Source organism: Quercus suber, unplaced genomic scaffold (genome assembly GCF_002906115.3).
Source record: "Quercus suber isolate HL8 unplaced genomic scaffold, Cork oak 2.0 scaffold_62, whole genome shotgun sequence".
Classification (NCBI taxonomy): Eukaryota; Viridiplantae; Streptophyta; class Magnoliopsida; order Fagales; family Fagaceae; genus Quercus; species Quercus suber.
Genome location: NW_027069527.1, coordinates 864,663 through 887,254, shown reverse-complemented (window position 1 = coordinate 887,254; position 22,592 = coordinate 864,663). Strand labels below are relative to the sequence as shown.

Genomic DNA, 22,592 nt, shown 5'->3' with positions numbered 1-22,592 from the left:
TGTTTGTGAGAATAGATGCTGAGCGCTCCATAGAGCAAGCGGAGGAAGAGGCCTTTGCTGAGGTAGTGGCTAAGACCGAGGCTACCCTTAAGGCTCAAGTGCCTGAAGTATGCAGGCGCTACTGCTCCCAGACCTGGAGTGAGGCTCTCAACCAAGTAGGGGTCGAGGCCTTGTTTGAGCTCAGGAGGGCCGACAGGGTGTATTACACCCTCGCAATTCGCGAGCTTGTCCCCGTCGCTCCTAAGGTGGGCTCCACCTTACAAGCGATAGATGAAGGCCATGCCAGTGTTGTCGAGGACTTAACTTTAGCTGATAAGCCTATTGAAGAGACCGAGCGCCACGGAACATTAGAGGGGGCAGGGATTGATAGCCAAGAAACGCCACAAGATGCGGTGAAGCCTTCTGCTAACTCCCAAGCTACGCTTGCTGTCCCTCAGATCCCTCTTGCTGGGGGAAGGTCCTCCGAAGTAGCCTCTTCGAGCTAGGGTCTCGAGGCATCAGTCGAAACCCTCCAAAAGACTCCTCAGGACAAGTTGTCTATCGAGTTGGGGAATTAGGCCTTCTCGTTGGGCTATCTTGTGTTGACAGCTGGGGCCATCCTGATCCTGCTTTCTTTTCATTTTTGCTTTTTGTCATGGTGACATTTTAACGAAACTATTTTTTGTGTAATATATCCAATTGTTTGTTTTTAATTCTTCGAATGATGCTTCCTTTCACTTGTTGTATTTTAATGTGATGACTTGCATAATTTGGCATAATTTATCACTTCTCAACTTTAAATTTTAGTCTAATTTTATTTATTTTTGTTGATTTTAGACTTCATTATTGTTATTTAAATTTTATTGCAGATTTGAAGGAAATAAAGATTTAACTAAATAAAAGAGACGTGAAGCAGGTAGAGAGAATATTAGGCTGAACAGAGGAATGTTTTGGGCTGTAAAGGGCACCACGACTGAACTGAAAAGAGAGGCAGCTGAACACTAAAATGAAGGAGGGCTGAAACAGAAAAAAACGTTGGAGAAAAAGGCTGAAAAAGAGCCACGTTTTGGGCTGAAAAGAGGAAGATTTTTGGGCTGAAACAGAGCAACGTTTTGGGCTAAAAAGAGGAAGGTTTTTGGGCTGAAAAGTGGAACGTTTTTGGGCTGAAAAAGGGCAACACGTTTAGAAGAAAAGGGAGGCACTGAAAGAGAAAAGAAAAGGGAGGCTGAAACTGAAAAAAGAGAACACGTTCTTTGCCGGACAGAGAGGCTGAAACTGAAAAGGGAGGCTGAACTGAAGCAGAAGACACTGAAACAAAAGAAAAACGCTGAAACAGAGGGGCTAAAACAGAGGAAAAACGTTGAAACAGAGAGGCTGAAACAGAGGAAAAACGCTGAAACAGAGGGCTGAAGCTGATGCAGAAAGAAAGGGGAAGCTGAAGCAGATTTTTGTGTTCATTTTTTCCTTCAAATCTTCTCAGAAACATTATGGTGAATTCGTTTTTATTGAATTTAATTTTCAGCATGAACTAAATTTTCTTATTCTAGGAAAACAATGTAATTTAATTCCGAACTATGCTTGTTTTTCCATGTTAATTTGAATTAATTCTCTTCATGTTTGTCTGATTTATTCTGAGCTTATTGCTTCTAATTAACCGGCCATTAATTAGATGATTTTGATCTTGTGATTTGCTGTCGAAAGAGGGAATTATAGGATAGATCTTGAATATTTTGGCATAGGTAAATATAGAGATCGAAAGACTTATATGAACCTATGTAGTATTAAAATCTTTGGTCTTAATGCTTTCTTGCTTTATTAAATTGCATACTCTTGTGTAAATTGATGAACAATAATGTTTCCAATTGACTGTCGAAAGAGGCTTTTGGATGTTTATTGGAGATTGCTAACAAACATAGAGAATTAAATTAAATTAGCTAGATGAGTAAAGCATAGTGAGGGATTAGGTGAAATCGATTTCCCAGAAGTTTTCTTCCCATTAATTTGATATTTGAACAACATATTTTTTTTTTCCTCTACTTATTTTCTTTAATTTGATTTTATTTTAAATTCCAATTACAACAACCTTAGTGACTTCTCTAGATAAAATCGAGATTAGCATAATTTTGGTATTTGTCAAAAGTAAGTTACCAATCCCTGAGGACGATACTCTTCTCATCACTCTACTATAAAACTACGATACTGTGCAGTTTTGCATCGATCATAATGCTTTGCTCAATATCTCGGTTCTATCCAACGTGTTTGTTCTCCTGTAAGTAGCTAATTTTCCCTTAGGTTTGAGTTTGAAGACCATGCAATACCTTGGTTTGGCCTGGCCCCTAGGTTTTTCTTGCAGTGGTTAGTTTCCCCATAGGCTTGAGTCCGAGGACCATGCAAGACCTTGGTTCTACCTAACGCTTATATTCTTCTGTAAGTAACTAGTTTCCTCATAGGCTTGAGTCCTTGGACCATGCAAGACCTTGGTTCAGTCTAGTACCCAGGTGTTCTTCTGTAAGTAACTAGTTTCCCCATAGGCTTGAGTCATTAGACCATGCAAGACCTTGGTTCAGTCTAGTACCCAGGTATATTTGGGTGGTTAGTTTTCCCATAAGCTTGAGTCCGAGGACCATGCAAAGCCTTAGCTCTGTCTAACACTTATGTTCTTCTGTAAGTAACTAATTTCCCCATAGGCTTGAGTCCTTAGATCATGCAAGACCTTGGTTCAGTCTAATACCCAGGTATATTTTGGTGGTTAGTTTTTCCATAGGCTTGAGTCCGAGGACTATGCAAGGCCTTGGTTCTGTCTAACGCTTATGTTCTTCTGTAAGTAACTAGTTTTCCCATAGGCTTGTGTCCTTGGACCATGCAAGACCTTGGTTCAGTCTAGTACCCAGGTATATTTAGATGGTCAGTTTTTCTATAAGGTTGAGTCCGAGGACCATGCAAGGCCTTGGTTCTGTCTAACACTTATGTTCTTCTGTAAATAACTAGTTTCCCCATAGGTTGAGTCCTTGGACCATGCAAGACGTTGGTTCAGTCTAGTACTCAGGTGTTCTTCTGTAAGTAACTAGTTTCACCGAAGGTTTGGGTCCGAGGACCGTGAAAGACCTTGGTTCAGCCTAGTACCCAAGTGTTCTTCTGTAAGTAACTAGTTTTACCAAAGGTTTGGGTCCGAGGACAGTGGAAGACCTTGGTTCAGCCTAGTACCCAGGTGTTCTTCTGTAAGTAACTAGTTTCACCGAAGGTTTGGGTCCGAGGACCGAGGAAGACCTTGGTTCAGCCTAGTACCCAGGTGTTCTTCTATAAGTAACTAGTTTCACCGAAGGTTTGGGTTCGAGGACCGTGGAAGAACTTGGTTCAGCCTAGCACCCAGGTGTTCTTCTACTTGGAGTGAAGGAATTTGTCCCCCGCGCTAGGAAGTTTGTTTTTAGCGTGATGTCGGCCTCGGCCTTGCTTTGACGGAAGTGGGCTATTCCTCAGACCGGACCCTTGACCCCGTGCTGCCTTGGACAGGGGTGGCTCAGATTTCTATCCTCACGCGTGGCAATAGCCCCTCCTTCACTCCAAGTTTCCACCCTCCTCAATCATGAGACGTCTCATGACTGTTTCGCGCTTGACGCTTCGATGTGTGACGCGCACTCTCATTAATATCCTCGTGGATCAATGCAGATCCAGTGATTGATGGCTTCTTTGGAATTCGGTCAGGATTAATGCCGCTGATACTTCTTCTTTCGAATTCCGTGTGGACCAATTCCCACCAACCTTCGCCCTCTATATAAGGCTTTCTGAGGGAATTGTCTTTCCACACTCCACGAACCCTCTAGTTAAACAGGAAACATGGCCCTTCAGCCCTCTAAGCCCCTTCAATAATTTTGCCAGGATTATGATCAGAGTTTGGAGGAATGGGATGGCTTTGGATGAGGATGAGGGCACACATGCCAAAGGTCTTCCTCCGTCGATTGAGAGCTGTTGCGATTGTAGTTCGCGGCAGACTTTTGGCGCGGCAAGGTTTGGGCGTCATCCTGATGGTGTCGTGCATGGCAGTCAGGAGGGAGGTTCATGAAGTACATAATGCCTTTCTCCAGTGCACGTCCATGCCTGCCCTTCAAGCTGGCAGTGACTCAAGCCTGGCCTACCCGCCGGTAAAGGCTCGTAAGATTACGTCATGTCCGGTGCCCGAGTGTTGCCGCCTCCAATGGTTAATCACCATGGGGCTGGGAGAGCATTAGGGGAACATCATGGGGAGGGGCCATCAGGCGCTCTTGCATCTGCTCCTCTCTTCGTGCTGGCACCATCCGCACCGGCCTGGGAGTTGTTGGTAGCCTTAAAACAAGCCTGCCTCAGCCCTCCTTTCTAGGGTTAGCTCTAGAACAGGCCCGTCTGAGCCTCTGTTTGTAGAATTAGCTTTAAAACAAGCCTGTCTGAGTCTCTGTTTGTATCATGTATTTATTTTTTGTTTAATAAAATGCTGCAATGTTTATTCCCATTTCTTTTTCTCTAAATCTTCTACTTTTCTACAATGATTATTTCTTGTGCAAACGCGTCATTGTTTATTGTTCCTTCTTTCCTCTTTTTTTTTTTTTTGATGGGATTTAGGATCGGTGTCGCTGGTGGTGACGAAAAACTACCTAACCTCGCGCAAGCCCCCAACAGGAGAATCATTGACCGTTGCACTTGCTAATGCACTAGTTCTTCCCACAAACGATGCCAATTATAGGGACCGAGTTTGAGCACTTCTACTATTGAGAGAGTGGACTCAAGCCCAGTTAGTCCAATACAATAAATTTGTAGAGAGTGGGTTCAAGAACTAGGCTCTAGCGAGCAAACAACGCCCAATGTGGCATTCACCTCCGTCGAAGGCTGGCAGACCAAGATTACCCTCTAAGATGTGCCCTTGGAACCAGTCTGAGGAGCTTGACAGTGGTCTCCCTCTCTCCCAGGGGATCGTCCAGGGACCAGAACACCCTAGCTGATTTGTTTCTTCCCCTTATATAGCCCTTTTTTCACAATCTCTCTCTTCCACTTATTGATCATCCATGCCCCTCTCTTTTGACCGCTCGTCCTATCAGCTGTTTTACCAGCACTCATGTGAGCTGCAGCAACCAAGGCTATCCTGTCCAGAGGTCATTACTCATTAGGGCTTCATAGCATTGTGATTTTTATTTTTATTTTTTAACAATTGCTGATACAACTGTTGTTTTTACTTTTATTTTATTTTATTTTTTCATTATGATCTACTACAATGGTCATTTGTCCAATAATTTTTTAAAATTTTTATTGAAATATGACACTTTTGAATTATATGATAAAATTATGATTGTTGTATTTGGATTCTTTTTCTATGAATGAATGAAGTTTGATTTTGGATTTAAAAAAAAAAATCTTGTGTCATCTAATAAAAAACTTGGGATACACAAACAAAACATTTAATAAGGACGACTTTCAAAAATAATTATAGTGAAAGCTCTATCTTTTAGAAAAGTAACAAATGAGGCATTCTAAAGCATGCCAGCAAATGACTATTGGCAGTAATAAATAGCTCATTGGGCAATGATTGGTCCTTTAGGGAGTCTTTTTTATTTTATTTTAGATTATTCATGTCCTTGTTTACGTTTCTGGTTGAAACAAATTATAATATTTCAGTTCTATATTTGTTCAAATACAATGCTTAGCTAATTTAACGAGTCTAACAAAAACAAAATTTCTTCCAACCTAACTGTTTCCCCATTCATTACCCATGGGCCATTTCACCACTCAGTTGGAAATTCCTTTATTGAGTTTGTACTCCAGCTTGGTAGTTTCTATCGCTCCATCCCGAGCTTGGTGATTAAGATCTATTGTAATGACAATACTTTAGGGGAGATGCTTTGAAAAAATAGCTTGCTGCCTACTTGCACATGGATTCAGCAACAGTTTGAAAATGTTAACCTATTTGATGCAATACTCCCCTAATTGTTTGTGGCTGCTTGACACATGTTTTTATGTATAATTATCCTTTGTAATCAATTAATATATTTGCCTATTCATCTGCCTTGAGAATCGCCAGATTAATGCCACTTGTCATTTCCCTAGGCTTTTTTTTTTNGATTAGGTGAAATCGATTTCAGAAGTTTTCTTCCATTAATTTGATTTTGAACAACATATTTTTTTTTTCTCTACTTATTTTCTTTAATTTGATTTTATTTTAAATTTCAATTACAACAACCTTAGTGACTTCTCTAGATAAAATCGAGATTAGCATAATTTTGGTATTTGTCAAAAGTAAGTTACCAATCCCTGAGGACGATACTCTTCTCATCACTCTACTATAAAACTACGATACTGTGTTGCAGTTTTGCATCGATCATAATGCTTTGCTCAATATCTGGTTCTATCCAACACTTTTGTTCTCCTGTAAGTAGCTAATTTTCCCTTAGGTTTGAGTTTGAAGACCAGCAATACCTTGGTTTGGCCTGGCCCCTAGGTTTTTCTTCAGTGGTTATTTCCCATAGGCTTGAGTTCGAGAACCATGCAAGACCTTGGTTCTCCTAACGCTTATATTCTTCTGTAAGTAACTAGTTTCCTCATAGGCTTGAGTCCTTGGACCATGCAAGACATTAGTTCAGTCTAATACCCAAGTGTTCTTCTGTAAGTAACTAATTTCCCCATAGGCTTGAGTCCTTGGACCATGCAAGACCTTGGTTCAGTCTAGTACCCAGGTGTTCTTCTGTAAGTAACTAGTTTCCTCATAGGCTTGAGTCATTAGACCATGCAAGACCTTGTCAGTCTAGTACCAGGTATATTTGGGTGGTTAGTTTTCCCATAAGCTTGAGTCGAGGACCATGCAAGGCCTTAGCTCTGTCTAACACTTATGTTCTTCTTAAGTAACTAATTTCCCCATAGGCTTGAGTCCTTAGATTATGCAAGACCTTGGTTCAGTCTATACCCAGGTATATTTTGGTGGTTAGTTTTTCCATAGGCTTGAGTCGAGGACTATGCAAGGCCTTGGTTCTGTCTAACGCTTATGTTCTTCTGTAAGTAACTAGTTTTCCCATAGGCTTGGTCCTTGGACCATGCAAGACCTTGGTTCAGTCTAGTACCCAAGTAATTTTAGATGGTCAGTTTTTCTATAAGGTTGAGTCCGAGGACCATGCAAGGCCTTGGTTCTGTCTAACACTTATGTTCTTCTGTAATAACTAGTTTCCCCATAGGTTGAGTCCTTGGACCATGCAAGACCTTGGTTCAGTCTAGTACCCAGGTGTTCTTCTGTAAGTAACTAGTTTCACCGAAGGTTTGGGTCCGAGGACCGTGAAAGACCTTGGTTCAGCCTAGTACCAAGTGTTCTTCTGTAAGTAACTAGTTTTACCAAAGGTTTGGGTCCGAGGACAGTGGAAGACCTTGGTTCAGCCTAGTACCCAGGTGTTCTTTTGTAAGTAACTAGTTTCACCGAAGGTTTGGGTCCGAGGACCGAGGAAGACCTTGGTTCAGCCTAGTACCCAGGTGTTCTTCTATAAGTAACTAGTTTCACCGAAGGTTTGGGTTTGAGGACCGTGGAAGAACTTGGTTCAGCCTAGCACCCAGGTGTTCTTCTACTTGGAGTGAAGGAATTTGTCCCCGCGCTAGGAAGTTTGTTTTTAGCGTGATGTCGGCCTCGCCTTGCTTTGACGGAAGTGGGCTATTCCTCAGACCGGACCCTTGACCCCGTGCTGCCTTGGACAGGGGTGGCTCAGATTTCTATCCTCACGCGTGGCAATAGCCCCTCCTTCACTCCAAGTTTCCACCCTCTTCAATCAGAGACGTCTCATGACGTTTTCGCGCTTGACGCTTCGATGTGTGAGCGCACTCTCATTAATATCCTCGTGGATCAATGCAGATCCAGTGATTGATGGCTTCTTTGGAATTCGGTCAGGATTAATGCCGCTGATACTTCTTCTTTCGAATTCCGTGTGGACCAATTCCCACCAACCTTCGCCCTCTATATAAGGCTTTCGGGGAATTGTCTTTCCACACTCCACGAACCCTCTAGTTAAACAGGAAACATGGCCCTTCAGCCCTCTAAGCCCCTTCAATAATTTTGCCAGGATTATGATCAGAGTTTGGAGGAATGGGATGGCTTTGGATGAGGGTGAGGGCACCATGCCAAAGGTCTTCCTCCGTCGATTGAGAGCTGTTGCGATTGTAGTTCGCGTCAGACTTTTGGCGCGGCAAGGTTTGGGCGTCATCCTGATGGTGTCGTGCATGGCAGTCAGAGGGAGGTCATGAAGTACATAAGCCTTTCTCCAGTGCACGTCCATGCCTGCCCTTCAAGCTGGCAGTGACTCACGCCTGGCCTACTCGCCGGTAGAGGCTCGTAAGATTACGTCATGTCCGGTGCCCGAGTGTTGCCGCCTCCAATGGTTAATCACCATGGGGCTGGGAGAGCATTAGGGGAACATCATGGGGAGGGGCCATCAGGCGCTCTTGCATCTGCTCTCTCTTCGTGCTGGCACCATCCGCACCGGCCTGGGAGTTGTTGGTAGCCTTAAAACAAGCCTGCCTCAGCCCTCCTTTCTAGGGTTAGCTCTAGAACAGGCCCGTCTGAGCCTCTGTTTGTAGAATTAGCTTTAAAACAAGCCTGTTTGAGTCTCTATTTGTATCATGTATTTATTTTTGTTTAATAAAATGCTGCAATGTTTATTCCCATTTCTTTTTCTCTAAATCTTCTACTTTTCTACAATGATTATTTCTTGTGCAAACGCGTCATTGTATTGTTCCTTCTTTCCTCTTTTTTTTTTTTTTTTTGATGGGATTCAGGATCGGTGTCGCTGGTGGTGACGAAAAACTACCTAACCTCGCGCAAGCCCCAACAGGAGAATCATTGACCGTTGCACTTGCTAATGCACTAGTTCTTCCCACAAACGATGCCAATTATAGGACCGAGTTTGAGCACTTCTACTATTGAGAGAGTGGACTCAAGCCCAGTTAGTCCAGTACAATGAATTTGTAGAGAGTGGGTTCAAGAACTAGGCTCTAGCGAGCAAACAACGCCAATGTGGCATTCACCTCCGTCGAAGGCTGGCAGACCAAGATTACCCTCTAAGATGCGCCTTGGAACCAGTCTGAGGAGCTTGACAGTGGTCTCCCTCTCTCCCAGGGGATCGTCCAGGGACCAGAACACCCTAGCTGATCTGTTTCTTCCCTTATATAGCCCTTTTTTCACAATCTCTCTCTTCCACTTGTTGATCATCCATCCCCTCTCTTTTGACCACTCGTCCTATCAGCCGCTTTACCAGCACTCATGTGAGCTGCAGCAACCATGGCTGTCCTGTCCAGAGGTCACATCTCCATTAGTGCGGCCAGGGGGTTAGGTGAGTGCATTTAGTGTGAAGGTGACAGCTTATCCTGGGCCTGCTCCTCCGCTTAGTGTTGGTCTCGATTGGCCGAGGGCAAGGTCATCCTCGGCAGGGTTCCTAGCAACTCAGACTTTCACACTTCATCCTCGGACGTTCCTTCCTCCTCGGCATGGGCCTTGGGCCGGATGTAAAGTGGGCCGAGGTTGCAAGTTCTCAGGACCCACAATAGGTTTAGAATAACTTCTTCCACCTTATCATTTAAATCCACATATTAACAAAACTTAATCCATCCATAAATCCATCCATAAATTTTGTTAATGAAAAAGATTTGCTATTGATAAATTATCAGTTTTCCTAAAAGCTTAAACAATTAAGAAATAACCAATTTAATCACTTAACCAATATTCTAACAACCACTTGATACTTTATTCAAGTCATTTAAACTAAAATTTGAAATCCAAATTCTTTCTCTTTAAAAAGCACCATCCAAATGTGCCATTGAGGATTTTCATCCAACAAAAATGATTTCTGACATATGGATTTGAAATGATGTCTTTGCATTTTATCATTTCAAATCCACATATAAAGTAAATTCAATACCATACATGGATTTCATCGATAGAAAAAATTGCCCTTTTATAATTCATACTCTATTTATCTCATTCAAACAAAAATCAAATTCAAATTCAAATTCAAATACTTCACTTCAAACACTTCAACCAAAATAACCATAAAAATTCTGATTAAGGAGCAATGTTGATGCAAATCGAGACAACAAAATGGTCTAATTAAGACAGGTTTGAATGGCAATTCTCTTCTTCATGAAATTATCTAGTAGACTCAATTGTTCTTCACCATCCTTTCACATAAGGGCGGATCCCAATTTCCAAAAGCCACATGTGGGGATTGGAACCATCTCTGTTTAAGAGAATGTGTAGTACACTGGCTACACTAAATAATTATAACTCTAACAAAATCCAAAAAGCTGCACATTTCTCTACTTTTTTTATTAGCTAAACAAGAAGCACAACAACTAACTGAGAAAAGAGGGAAAAAAAAAGTAATGCTACGTAAACACTATTTTCACAACAAATCCTAAATAACAAGTTATTATTGTTTATAAACTGGGTTTACCACAATTTTTTTTTTTTTTTTGGCCCACTAGTAACAGCCAAATGTAGCACTTCTTATTAAAAAAAAAAAAAAAAAAAAAAAAAAAAAAAAAAGGAAAGAAAGAAAGAAGAAAGAGAACTCATAATTGTAAGAGTATGTTTGAACTTTTATATATCAAAACCATTAAGCGTCTACAAATAAAAAAGCATAGAGAAGAGAGAGGAGAAAAAAAAAACTTAAATCTGAACTTAAAAACAAAAGAAAATTCTTATCACTGATAAAGAACCAATAATAATACACACTAACAAGTAAAGTTATTTTGATCTTAAAAATGATAGTTTTTTTTTTTTTTTTTTTTGAATGAAGTAAAGAGATTAAGATTTTGAATTTTAATGTTACATATAGATACTATACATTTGCTAAGGAATCAAAAAAGCAAAATTAGCAAGTGAAATTCTTATGAAAAGGTTAGGGGAGAGCGTAGAGGTGCTGTCCTGCAGTGGAGCTTTGCTTAATGATGTGCGTCGTTGTTCTAGTTTTTATAATCAATTACGTTACTCTCATGTAAAGAGAGAAGGTAATAAGGTTGCTCATAGTCTTGCTAGGTATGCTAAGCATATCTCTAACTTTGTTGTGTGGATGGAGGGTGTTCCACCGCATTGTTTATCTGTCATCCAAGCTGATTTGGCTGGAATTACTTAATAAAAGTTCTTTGTCTTCCTTCTCAAAAAAAAAAAAAGCAAGTGAAAGACAGAGAACCAAACCTGGTTTGCGGGAAGAGTACATGTAATTGGTTTGATGAGAAACAAAGATTGTAACTCAAAATATTAGGTTTGTTTGGTGTACTCTTCACTCTTCAGAACCAAAAACTTAAATAATGTAATGAGTAAATGTTTTTTGTATTTTTTGTATTTTTTTTATGGGAATTCGAATCAACGTCTGTTGCTTTCTCTTTTGCGCGGGAAGGTCATTACTCATTAGGGCTTCATAGCATTGTGATTTTTATTTTTATTTTTTAACAATTGCTGATACGACTGTTGTTTTTACTTTTATTTTATTTTATTTTTTCATTATGATCTACTACAATGGTCATTTGTCCAATAATTTTTTAAAATTTTTATTGAAATATGACACTTTTGAATTATATGATAAAATTATGATTGCTGATACGAATGAAGTTTGATTTTGGATTTAAAAAAAAAAATCTTGTGTCATCTAATAAAAAACTTGGGATACACAAAACAAAACATTTAATAAGGGCGACTTTCAAAAATAATTATAGTGAAAGCTCTATCTTTTAGAAAAGTAACAAATGAGGCATTCTAAAGCATGCCAGCAAATGACTATTGGTAGTAATAAATAGCTCATTGGGCAATGATTGGCCCTTTAGGGAGTCTTTTTTATTTTATTTTAGATTATTCATGTCCTTGTTTACGTTTCTGGTTGAAACAAATTATAATATTTCAGTTCTATATTTGTTCAAATACAATGCTTAGCTAATTTAACGAGTCAAACAAAAACAAAATTTCTTCCAATCTAACTGTTTCCCCATTCATTACCCATGGGCCATTTCACCACTCAGATGGAAATTCCTTTATTGAGTTTGTACTCCAGCTTGGTAGTTTCTATCGCTCCATCCCGAGCTTGGTGATTAAGATCTATTGTAATGACAATACTTTAGGGGAGATGCTTTGAAAAAATAGCTTGCTGCCTACTTGCACATGGATTCAGCAACAGTTTGAAAATGTTAACCTATTTGATGCAATACTCCCCTAATTGTTTGTGGCTGCTTGACACATGTTTTTATGTATAATTATCCTTTGTAATCAATTAATATATTTGCCTATTCATCTGCCTTGAGAATCGCCAGATTAATGCCACCTGTCATTTCCCTAGGCTTTTTTTTTTTTTTTTAAAAATCTTGATTTTGTGAGGATTGATTATCATTGCTTCCTTTCCACATGGCCTTACCCATACCCCATTCTGCCACATGGTCTATTAATAAATTTATTATTTGGCTTAACAAATATAATCTTTATCTTTGGTATAAGCCTAACTTAGTCTCCAAAAGGTATTGTAACTTAGAACCTTTCCATTGATTATATTAGATCTTAAACGATAATACTCTTAAAGTAATAACGTAAGTAGAAATGAAAAAAGATAAAAATTAAGGAAGTAAAAGATAGTATGACTTCATAGAGTAGAATGGAGAAAAAAATTACAAAAGTAGAAAGAAGGAAAAAAAAAATACAAATTGACCGTCCCTAACTAATTTGTTAATGATTCATAAAAAGCCCATAATTTTGTGATTTAGTGTTTGTTGTACTTCTTGTTGTAATACTTGCAAAGTGTTTTGCATTGGGTTAGTATTGGAGTTTCCACTTTCCATTGAGAATAATTTGTAATTCACCTTATTAATTAAATGCAACACTAACTTTTTTGAACAGAAACCAATTCACTGATATTTTCTTATCTAGCACGCTGTTAGTATTTGTTGGGAGAACATATAGGCAACAGGAAGGAATACCAACAACACTGTAATCCCAACTGCAGCAGAGTAGTGAAGTTTCACAAAATAGATGTCAAAAGAACTCTTTAAAATGCATGATTTAGTATCATAAATCTTCAGCCTATTACAGTTGCTCGACCAAATCATTCTGAGTCAGTTAGAAGAGAACAAATAGCTGACTTAACACTAGCAGGACACTATCATGGACTACACACTAAGGCCTTCTTTACTGAGGAAGCCAAAGATCGACCAATCTCTCCTTCAGTAAGATAACATGCATTTACTGAAGTAACTAGAGATATGAAGTCTAACCCTTCAACAAAAAAGAGAGATGAAGTCCAACACAAAAAGTGTGAGCCACAAGAACCAACAAAATTCATTCGTTCTAATTCTACAAATATAAATCTTCTACAAATTCCATGTCTTCCAGCATTTCCCCATATCCCAGCGCAGAACCGATTATGGATTTGAATTCATCGGGGAACCAACTCCGAGTACACATTATGGCATTTATCAAGTCTGGTCTTAAGGAAGCATAACGTGGACTAATTTCTCTTTTCAATGGTAAAAAATGCATCCATGGAAGCAGCAACAGACATGGGAACTGGCAAATAATCACGAGCAATCCTGGAAAGGATAGGATACCTTGGGCTCGCAGCTCTCCACCAACTCAATATGTTAAAATCCTGGGTCCAAGGTAAGACAGGTTCTTCCAAATACATATCTAGTTCTGACTTCAGAGGTTGACTAGTAGATTCAATGAACTGCTGGTAATCTTGTAACTGGTTAGAACTATCATCAGAACTAAGACGCGCTCGCTTAACTTGCCTGGAGGACTCACCTCCCGAATCAGAAGTAGGATTACTCACAGGATTCTCAGTCTCAGGAAATTGGATACAATAATCATCATAAAGACTGCGAATGGCCATAACCACAGTAGAAACTTCAGTGGTGTCATCATCACCACCATATTTTGAGGATGAGAACTCAAAGTACGTAATCTTACACCGAGGATCCATCACTGAAGCAATTGCCATCACCAAGAACTTATTCTTCCAATACTTCTCAAACTTCTTATGCATTTCTGCAGCCACAGCTCTAATAAAACTGTCTGATGAATTAGCTTCCTTGGTCAAAGTTGCCCTTACCTCCCGCAGTTTCTGGAGATAGATGTTTGCCGTTGCATCTTTTGTTTCAAAAAGAGCTTTTGCTGCATTATATAAGCTCTCTAAGAGTTTACAAATTCCTTCAACTTTCTTCCACTCATCAGCAGATGGCTTGTCCCAATCGTTATACTCTTCTTTGCTAAATTCTTCCTTCTCCTCAAAAGCCGTCTTTAGCCTGTCATATGTAGCATCCCACAGATACAATGGTTTCCCAAAGTACATTAGGTCATCAATTGTGGAAATTGTCCCCGCTATTGCTTCAAATGCAGCCTGCACCATACGTTTGAAAATATCAGCACAGCAATACAGACGAAATAGCTAACCATTAAATTGGAGCTTCTTCGCCTCTTGGACATAATCTTTGACCTCATCAATCCCTTCATAATTTAGAAATGTAATATTGGCTATCTTGTTCCCAATGTCCCAGCCTTTTAGAGCCTTCAAAATAGCTCCAACAAGGCAATCACCCCCCCACGACGCATTTATTCGACGAAAATTGAGAACCCAATTCCTCAAATTCCAATCTTCAGCAATAAAATGGGCTTTTAGGCACATGTACTCATAACCCTTTCGACATCTCAATATATCTACTGAGAGGCCAATCTGCCCATCAAATTTTCTCAATACTTGTTCAATATGCTCTTTCATTTCCTTGTAAAGTTTCAAGCAGTCATCTTCTACAGAATCAAAACTCACTCTCTTAAATACTGGATCACTGATCTGCAACATATTCATAAACAGCCCCTCTAAAGGCAACACATTTCTAGTGCATGTCAAAAGTCCAAGAAACTGGCTAGCATTTCTTTGCTCAAAATCAAAATCATCATCATTAACGCTACTTTCACCATCCGAAGAGCATCCATGAGAATCACCATGATCACTACCATGGTCACATTCATCACCACAAGCATCACCGTCACTTTCAACATCATTCGTCTGATAATTTTCATGATCTGCCTCCATATCTAACAAGCAAAACAACAATTAATGATAGAAAATCTCATCAATTCAAACACTAGTTCACTAAAAATCAGAGAACTAAAAAATTTCAATATCCGAATCTTAATGAAGAGGAAAAGAAATACACTGACCAATTTGAAAACCTTAAGGTTGCATTTGGACTTATGACTAGTGTTTGGATTTCGGCAAAATGGTCTAATTAAGACAGTTAAGACTTAAATACACATTCCCCTATATGAACTTTGACAATAGATGATGGATTAGACTCCTGGGTTGCATTTGGATTTGAGGATTTAAAATCAAGATATTTTTAAAGCAATTGCTAGTATAAATTGTTTGATATAAATTTATCAACACATGATGCCTTAAGCTTTAGAGATTTTGTTCAAATAAAAAAACTTGTGATATCATGAATTTGAAATGACTTCTTACACGTTATCATTTCAAATCTGCATATTAGTAAAACTTAAATCCATCCATGAATTTTAGTAATGGAATTTTTTTTTTTTTTGCTATTTCATACTCTATTCAAGTCATTTATTTAAACTTCTTCTCAAAAAAAAAAAAAAAACCAAAAAAAAAAAATCATTTAATTTGAAATTTAAAATCCAAATCCTTATCTTAAAATACCAATCATTAAAGATTTTTCATTTAACAAAAACACTTATGATACATGGATTTAATCATTTCAAATTTACAAATAAGCAAATGAAATCCACACATGAATTTTTTCAATAAATAGGGGGGAAAATGTATTTTAACAGCTCATGAGTCAATTAACCCAAAACTCAAATCCAAGCCTTTCACTTCAATTACTTCCATCCAAATAAACCATAAAAAAATTCTTAAAGAAGCAATATTGATACAGAATTAAGCAACAAAATCTAAGAAGTTCCACTCTTCTCCTACATGTTTTAGGAGCTAAACAAAAAGCATAACAACTAAAAAAAAGGCATAAACCAAAGAACTCATAATGGTAGAATATGTTCGCATTAGAAGCACGCGATTAAATGATTAAATTTACATTTTTGAGAAAATCAAAAATTTAATATGGTAAAAAAGCAGTGGGTTAGGACAATCGGTAATTTAACCGTTGGAACATTTCTATAACAATAAATATACCATTTTGAGTCAAGTGAAAAATCCCTTAAATCTAAACTTAAACAAAAGAAAATTTCTTATCATTGATAAAGACCCAATAATAATACCACACACACACATATATGTATATGTATTGAAGTAAAGAGTTGATGAAATTTTATGTTACATACAGACAATACTTTTGCTTGCTAAGGAAGCAAAGTAAGCGCAATCAACAAGTGAAGACAGAAGAACAAACCTAGTTCGTGGGCAGAGGATATGGAATTGGTTTTGATGAGAAAGATGTAAGATTGTAAAATTATATACTATTATATGCTTGTTTGATCCTGCTCCGGACCTTGTACTTGTAGTGTTATATAATTACGGGAAAATATTCTTTGGGATTTGGGAGCGAAATATATATATATTGTTTTATTTTATTTTTCATTTTGCGCGGGAAGATTATTATTTTTTTTTAGAATGCGCGGGAAGATCATTAGGCCTCCACAACAGTGTGGTCTTTTTTTTTTTTTTTATCGGTTGATACGACTTTTTTTTTTTTTTTTTTTTCCCAAAAATTCTATGGCCGCATAAAACACCGCCACTTCGGCCAAAACAGTTCACCTGCCAGTGTTAGATTTTGAGTGGTTTGTACTCTAGAAAATGACATGTAGTCAATTATATTATGACACATAAAATATTTGTGATAAAATCGTGATATTTTATGTGTTACTATTTTTTTTTTCAAGTTATGTACAACTATGATTTGTGAACCATCCGTATAAAGTCAAAAGTCTAAACTTTTTATAAGAAAATAAAAATTTTGTTGACAGCTTTTTATATTTTTCATAAAAGTGATGTTAAAACTTTTCTAATATAATTTATTAACAATTTTCCTAAAAACACCCGTTAACATAACCCATATTTTATTATATCCATCTCTTCTGTCTTAATATGATTTTTTTTGCCCCTAGTTTCATTTTTTATTTTTTTTCCCTAACGTTGGTGTCTAGAGTTTTTCCGATTTCTTGACTTTTCTTCTTAATGCATGTTACTATTCTTCTTAATGCATGTTACTCTTGTCTTGAATATTAGATAATTACAAGGAAGAATCCTTTAACTCTTGGGGTGACTCTAAGATATTGGCTACAAGTTTTCTTCTTGTTAAATGTTAATATGCCATAAAACTACTAATATTATCGAAAGTATTTGATTCTTTCCAAATTGTAATTTTATTTTTTGTCATTTTTATCAACTTAATTTTTAAAATATTAACAATTTATTTCCTATAACACACTATCCCATGATATGAAGTGTGCGTTTGGATTGCGGCAGCCCAAGGATGAATGCGCGTTTTGCCTTTTTTTGGCTGGTCCCATGGCACTATTCATGGACCAGCCAACCCCCAATAAACGCAGCAACAGTGTTTTATGGTTTAAAAATTATTTTTCTATAGTGTTTTCTACAAAGTTTTCAATTTTCAACAAATAAGCGGTATTCAAACACACCCGAAATAACTAGCTCCAAGTCTATGTTTAGAGAAGATAGGAAATTTTCTTATAGATGTTGTAAAATTTGACGCGTGACAAATATTCCATATTATTTACTCTTTATAATTATGCTAAAACACTAATGAGTTTCTTTTTAGTGTAAAAGTGGGTTTTGATTTCAAGTCCCTTGTTGGATGACCAAGATCTTCATAAGTTGAGCTAATTAGAATCCTTCACCCAGATAAAAAATAAAAATAAACTTTGAATTTCCAGCTTCCAACCAATTCAATATGTTGAATGCAAGAAACAATTACAGTTTGAAGAGCTTATTCCATACATAATTAAAAAAAAAAAAAAGTTGAGGCTAATTGCTACAATATTCAACGTGCTCCTAGTGATTATGTAACCAGTTAGAATGGTTAGATTTTGTCTCAAATTTCTATTTTGAATTTATTTAGGTTTTCATGGTGTGAAAGAAGAGTCAATTCCTTGCCTCCTAAGGAAAGATATTATTTGTCCATCAAGAAAAGTATTACGTAAGATTTCCTTCTAATCAAATGACAAGAAGGCTGCTATAAAGTGTCCAAAGCTCATCGACAGCATCATGACCAGAGTCCAGTATTTTAGCAACGAGCCTCATCTAAGATTATCGTACCCTCACCCGCATAGCTGGTTGCGAAGAAGGCCTTCACACCGTAACAAAGACCAAAAAACCTGCATGTAGAGGACTCTCAAGTTTCCTTACTCTTCAAAAATATAAGCTTTAGTGATTTTCAAAGTGTATAAACCTAAAAGATTAAATATGGTCATTCGCAGAGAGAAATTTGGCTCTAGGAGCTGAACATGGAGTAAACATATCCGGCACAGAAAAACCAAATAGCCTGAAAATTTACAGCAGAAGATTTGATAGGAAACTCTATACAAAAGTAAGAACTAACATAGCAATATTAGAGATGAAGAAAATGCTTGAATTTAGTATCATAAATCTTCAGCCTGTTACAGTTGCTCTTTCAAATCATCCTGCGTCACTTAAAAGGGAACAAAAGAAATAGCTGACTTGACACCAGGACACAACCATGGACAAAACACCAAGCATTCTTTACAGATAAAGCCAAAGTTCGACCAATCTCTATTCAGTAGTATAATATGCATTTACTAAAGTAACTAGAGTTATGAAGTCTTAACACAAAAAGTGTGAGCCACAAGAACCACCAAAATACTTCGTTCTAATGCCTCAGGCTCAAATACAAATCTTCTACAAAATCCATTTCTTCCAGCATTTCCTCAAACCCCAGAGAAGAACCAACTATGGATTTGAGTTCATCAGGGAACCAACTCCGAGTACACATTATGGCATTCATCAAGTCTGGTTTTAAGGAGGCATAACGTGGACTAATTTCTCTTTCAATGGTAAAAAATGCATCCATGGAAGTGACAACAGACATGGGAACTGGCAAATAATCACGAGCAATTCTGGAAAGGATAGGATACCTTGGGCTTGCAGCTCTCCACCAACTCAATATGTTAAAATCCTGGGTCCACGGTAAGACAGGTTCTTCCAAATACATATCTATCTCTGACTTCAGAGGCTGATTAGTAGATTCAATGAACTTCTGGTAATCTTGTAAATGGTTAGAACTATCATTAGAACTAAGACGCTTTCGCTTAACTTGCCTGGGAGACTCACCTCCAGAATCAGCAGAAGTAGGATTGCTCACACGATTCTCAGTCTCAGGAAATTGGATATTATAAATGTCATAAAGACTGCGGATGGCCAGAACCACAGTAGAAACTTCAGTGTTGTCATCATTACCACCATACTTTGTGGATGAGAACTCAAAGTATGTTATCTTACACCGAGGATCCATCACTGTAGCAATTGCCAACACCAAGAACATATTCTTCCAATACTCATCAAACCTCTCATGCATTTTTGCAGCCACATCTCTAATAAAACTGTCTGAAGAATTAGCCTCCTTGGTCAAAGTTGCCTGTACCTCTCGAAGATTCTGGAGATAAATGTTTGCCGTTGCATCTTTTGTTTCAAATAGAGCTTTTGCTGCATTATATAAGCTCTCTAAGAGTTTACAAATTCCTTCAACTTTCTTCCACTCATCAGCAGATGGCTTGTCGCAGCTGTCATACCCTTCTTTGCCAAATTCTTCCTTAGCCTCACACTCTAAAGCCATCTTTAGCCTGTCATATGCAAGATCCCACAGATAGGATGGTTTCCCAAAGTACATTAGTTCGTCAATTTTGCAAATCGTTCCCGATATCACTTTAAATGCATCTTGCACCATAGATTTGAAAATGTCAGCAGAGCAATACAGACGAAATATCTGACCATTAAATTGGAGCTTCTTCATTTCTTGGACATATTCTTTGACATTGTCAATCCCTTCATCATACACCCAGTCAGTTAGAAATGTAATACTGGCTATCTTGTTCCCAATGTCCCAGCCCCTCAGAACCTTCAAAATAGCTCCATCAAGGCAATCATCCTCCCATGTTGCATTTATACGACGGAAATTGAGAACCCAATTCCCCAAATTCCAATCTTCAGTAATAAAATGGGCTTTTAGGCACATGTACTCATAAGCCTTTCGACATCTTAGTATATCTACTGAGAGGCTAATCTGCCCATCAAAATTTCTCAATACTTGTTCAGCAGTCTCTCTCATTTTCTCATAATGTATCAAGCAGTCATCTTTTATAGAATCAAAACTCACTCTCTCAAATACTGGATCTCTAATACGCAACGTATGCATAAACATCCCATCTAGAGGCAACACATCATTAGTGCATGTCAAAAGTCCAAGAAACCGGCTAGCATTTCTTTGCTCAAAATCATAATCATCATCATTAACGCTATTTTCACCATCCGAAGAGGATCCATGAGAGTTTCCATGGACACATTCATGACCACAGGCATCATTGCCACTTTCAACAACATTAGTCTGATGATTTTCATTATCTGCCTCCATATCTGACAACCAAAACAACAATTCATGACAAAACATCTCATCAATTCAAACACTAGTTTGATAAGGATAAAAGAAATAAAATATCTCAATATCTGAATCTTAATGAAGAAAAAGAATAAACAGACCAATTCGAAAACCTTAAGGTTGCAATTGGACTTGATGCTATAAATTCAGGGAATCTGAAGAACATTTAGTAGTATAAATTCCATCATATAATAGATGATGGATTAGACTCTTGGGTTGCTAGTATAATTATTTTGATATAAATTTAGCAACACATGATGATTTGATCTTCAGAGATTTGTTCAAGCAAAAAAACTAGTGAAATTATGGATTTGAAATGACTTCTTACACCTTATAATTTCAAATCCGCATATTAATAAACTCAAATCCATCCATTAATTTCATTAATGAAATTTTTTTTGTTACTATTTCATACTCTGTTCAAGTCATTTAAACTAAAATTTAAAACCCTTCTCTTAAAACATCTCTATTCAAAAGAACCATTGGAGATTTTCATTCAACAGAAACACTTGTGACACATGGATTTGAAATGACTTCTTTACATTTAATCATTTCAAATTTACAAATAAGTAAAAAAAAAAAAATGAAATCCATACATGAATTTCATTAATAGAAAAAAAAAAAATTGTCTTTTAACTAGTTCACAAGTCATTTAACCAAAAACTCAAATCCAAGCCTTTCACCTCAAATACTTCCATCCAAATAAACCAATAAAAATTAATGATTAAAGAGCAATTTTGATACAGATTGAAGCAACAAAATCTAAGAAGTTCCTCTATTTCTCCTACATTTTTTAGTAGCTAAACAAAAAGCATAACAAGGAACCCAAAAAAAAAATCCCATTTGGCAAAGAGAGAGAGAGGAAATAATATCCCAAAATCTGAACTTAAATAAAAGAAAATTTCTTATCATTGATAATGACACACTTTGAAGCAATAAAATGAAGTTTACTTTACTACTTTACTTTGCCATAGTAATCCAAAATAAGCTCTATTTTTTTCTTTTTTGTTTTGTTTAAAAGAGTAAAATACTTCAAAATAAATATATAAAAAAAGTAAAGAATTTATGATTCGTTATGTTCCATACAGACACTACATTTTCTAGGGAAGCAAAAAAAGCTCAATAACCAAGTGAAGACCAAACCTGGTTCACGGGCAGAGAAAATGGAATTGGTTTGATGAGCAAGAAAGATTGTAAAATATAATAAGGTGTGTTTGGTAATGCTTCAGAACCACAAACCTTATATACTATTGGGAATTGGAAGCGTGTAGTTTTTCAGTTTTTCTTTTTTTCTTTTTACACGGCAAGGTCATTATTTGACTGTCGTTTTTATATCACGTACGATTACGAGTCATTTGTCTTTTATTAACTTTTGTTCATTTATTTTTAAGTTGTTCATAAAATACAGCACTTTTGAAAAGTAAATCCTGGTTGTTTTTCTAAAAAGAAGTATTCTTTTTAATTTTTTAATTTTTTTATAGTTGTTATATATTAAAAAAAAAAGAAAAGAAATATATATATATATATATAAAAGCTTAAAAAGTAAGAGAAATGTAGAATTTTTTAAATATGTGTATATATATATATATATATAAAAGCTTAAAAAGTAAGAGAAATGTAGAATTTTTTCGATTTGTGAAGAGACTTCCTTCTCCCTCCACCGGTCTATGTTTTGCTTTGCACTTTGATCCTTGCTACTTAGGTTTGTTTCTCTCTTCTCCAGATCTGTAACTTGCTTTCTTCTTATTTTTTCTTCTCCAAATTTGTAACTCCGGCTTCTTCTTTGTGCTTTACACTTTATGAAACTCAAGTCTTAGAATCTCAACTTCTACATGGATAAAAATCCACATTAGCTTTTGCCAGAGCATCAAAATCTAGTCAGTGAGACTCAAGATGCTACATAACTATATAGTTTGTGATAATTGAGTTCCATGCTAGAACTCGAGTGATTCCAAATTAAAATTGGTAATAACTTGTCA

The 22,592-nt window shown here is 37.1% G+C and overlaps 2 protein-coding genes across 2 annotated transcripts; both read right to left on the bottom strand.

The window, feature by feature from the left end:
- Positions 1-13,009: 13,009 nt before the first annotated feature.
- On the bottom strand, positions 13,010-16,485 carry LOC112025619 (zinc finger BED domain-containing protein RICESLEEPER 1). Its single transcript, XM_024058281.2, has 2 exons — positions 16,375-16,485; positions 13,010-15,040 (listed from the first exon to the last, which is right to left on the bottom strand). The coding sequence occupies exon 2, from the start codon at positions 14,352-14,354 to the stop codon at positions 13,455-13,457; it is 900 nt and encodes a 299-aa protein (XP_023914049.2). The 5' UTR covers positions 14,355-15,040; positions 16,375-16,485; the 3' UTR covers positions 13,010-13,454.
- A 2,067-nt stretch (positions 16,486-18,552) lies between these two features.
- On the bottom strand, positions 18,553-21,883 carry LOC112025626 (zinc finger BED domain-containing protein RICESLEEPER 2). The gene is made up of 2 exons (XM_024058290.2): positions 21,757-21,883; positions 18,553-20,591 (listed from the first exon to the last, which is right to left on the bottom strand). The coding sequence occupies exon 2, from the start codon at positions 20,587-20,589 to the stop codon at positions 18,832-18,834; it is 1,758 nt and encodes a 585-aa protein (XP_023914058.2). The 5' UTR covers positions 20,590-20,591; positions 21,757-21,883; the 3' UTR covers positions 18,553-18,831.
- Between the last annotated feature and the right edge of the window lie 709 nt (positions 21,884-22,592).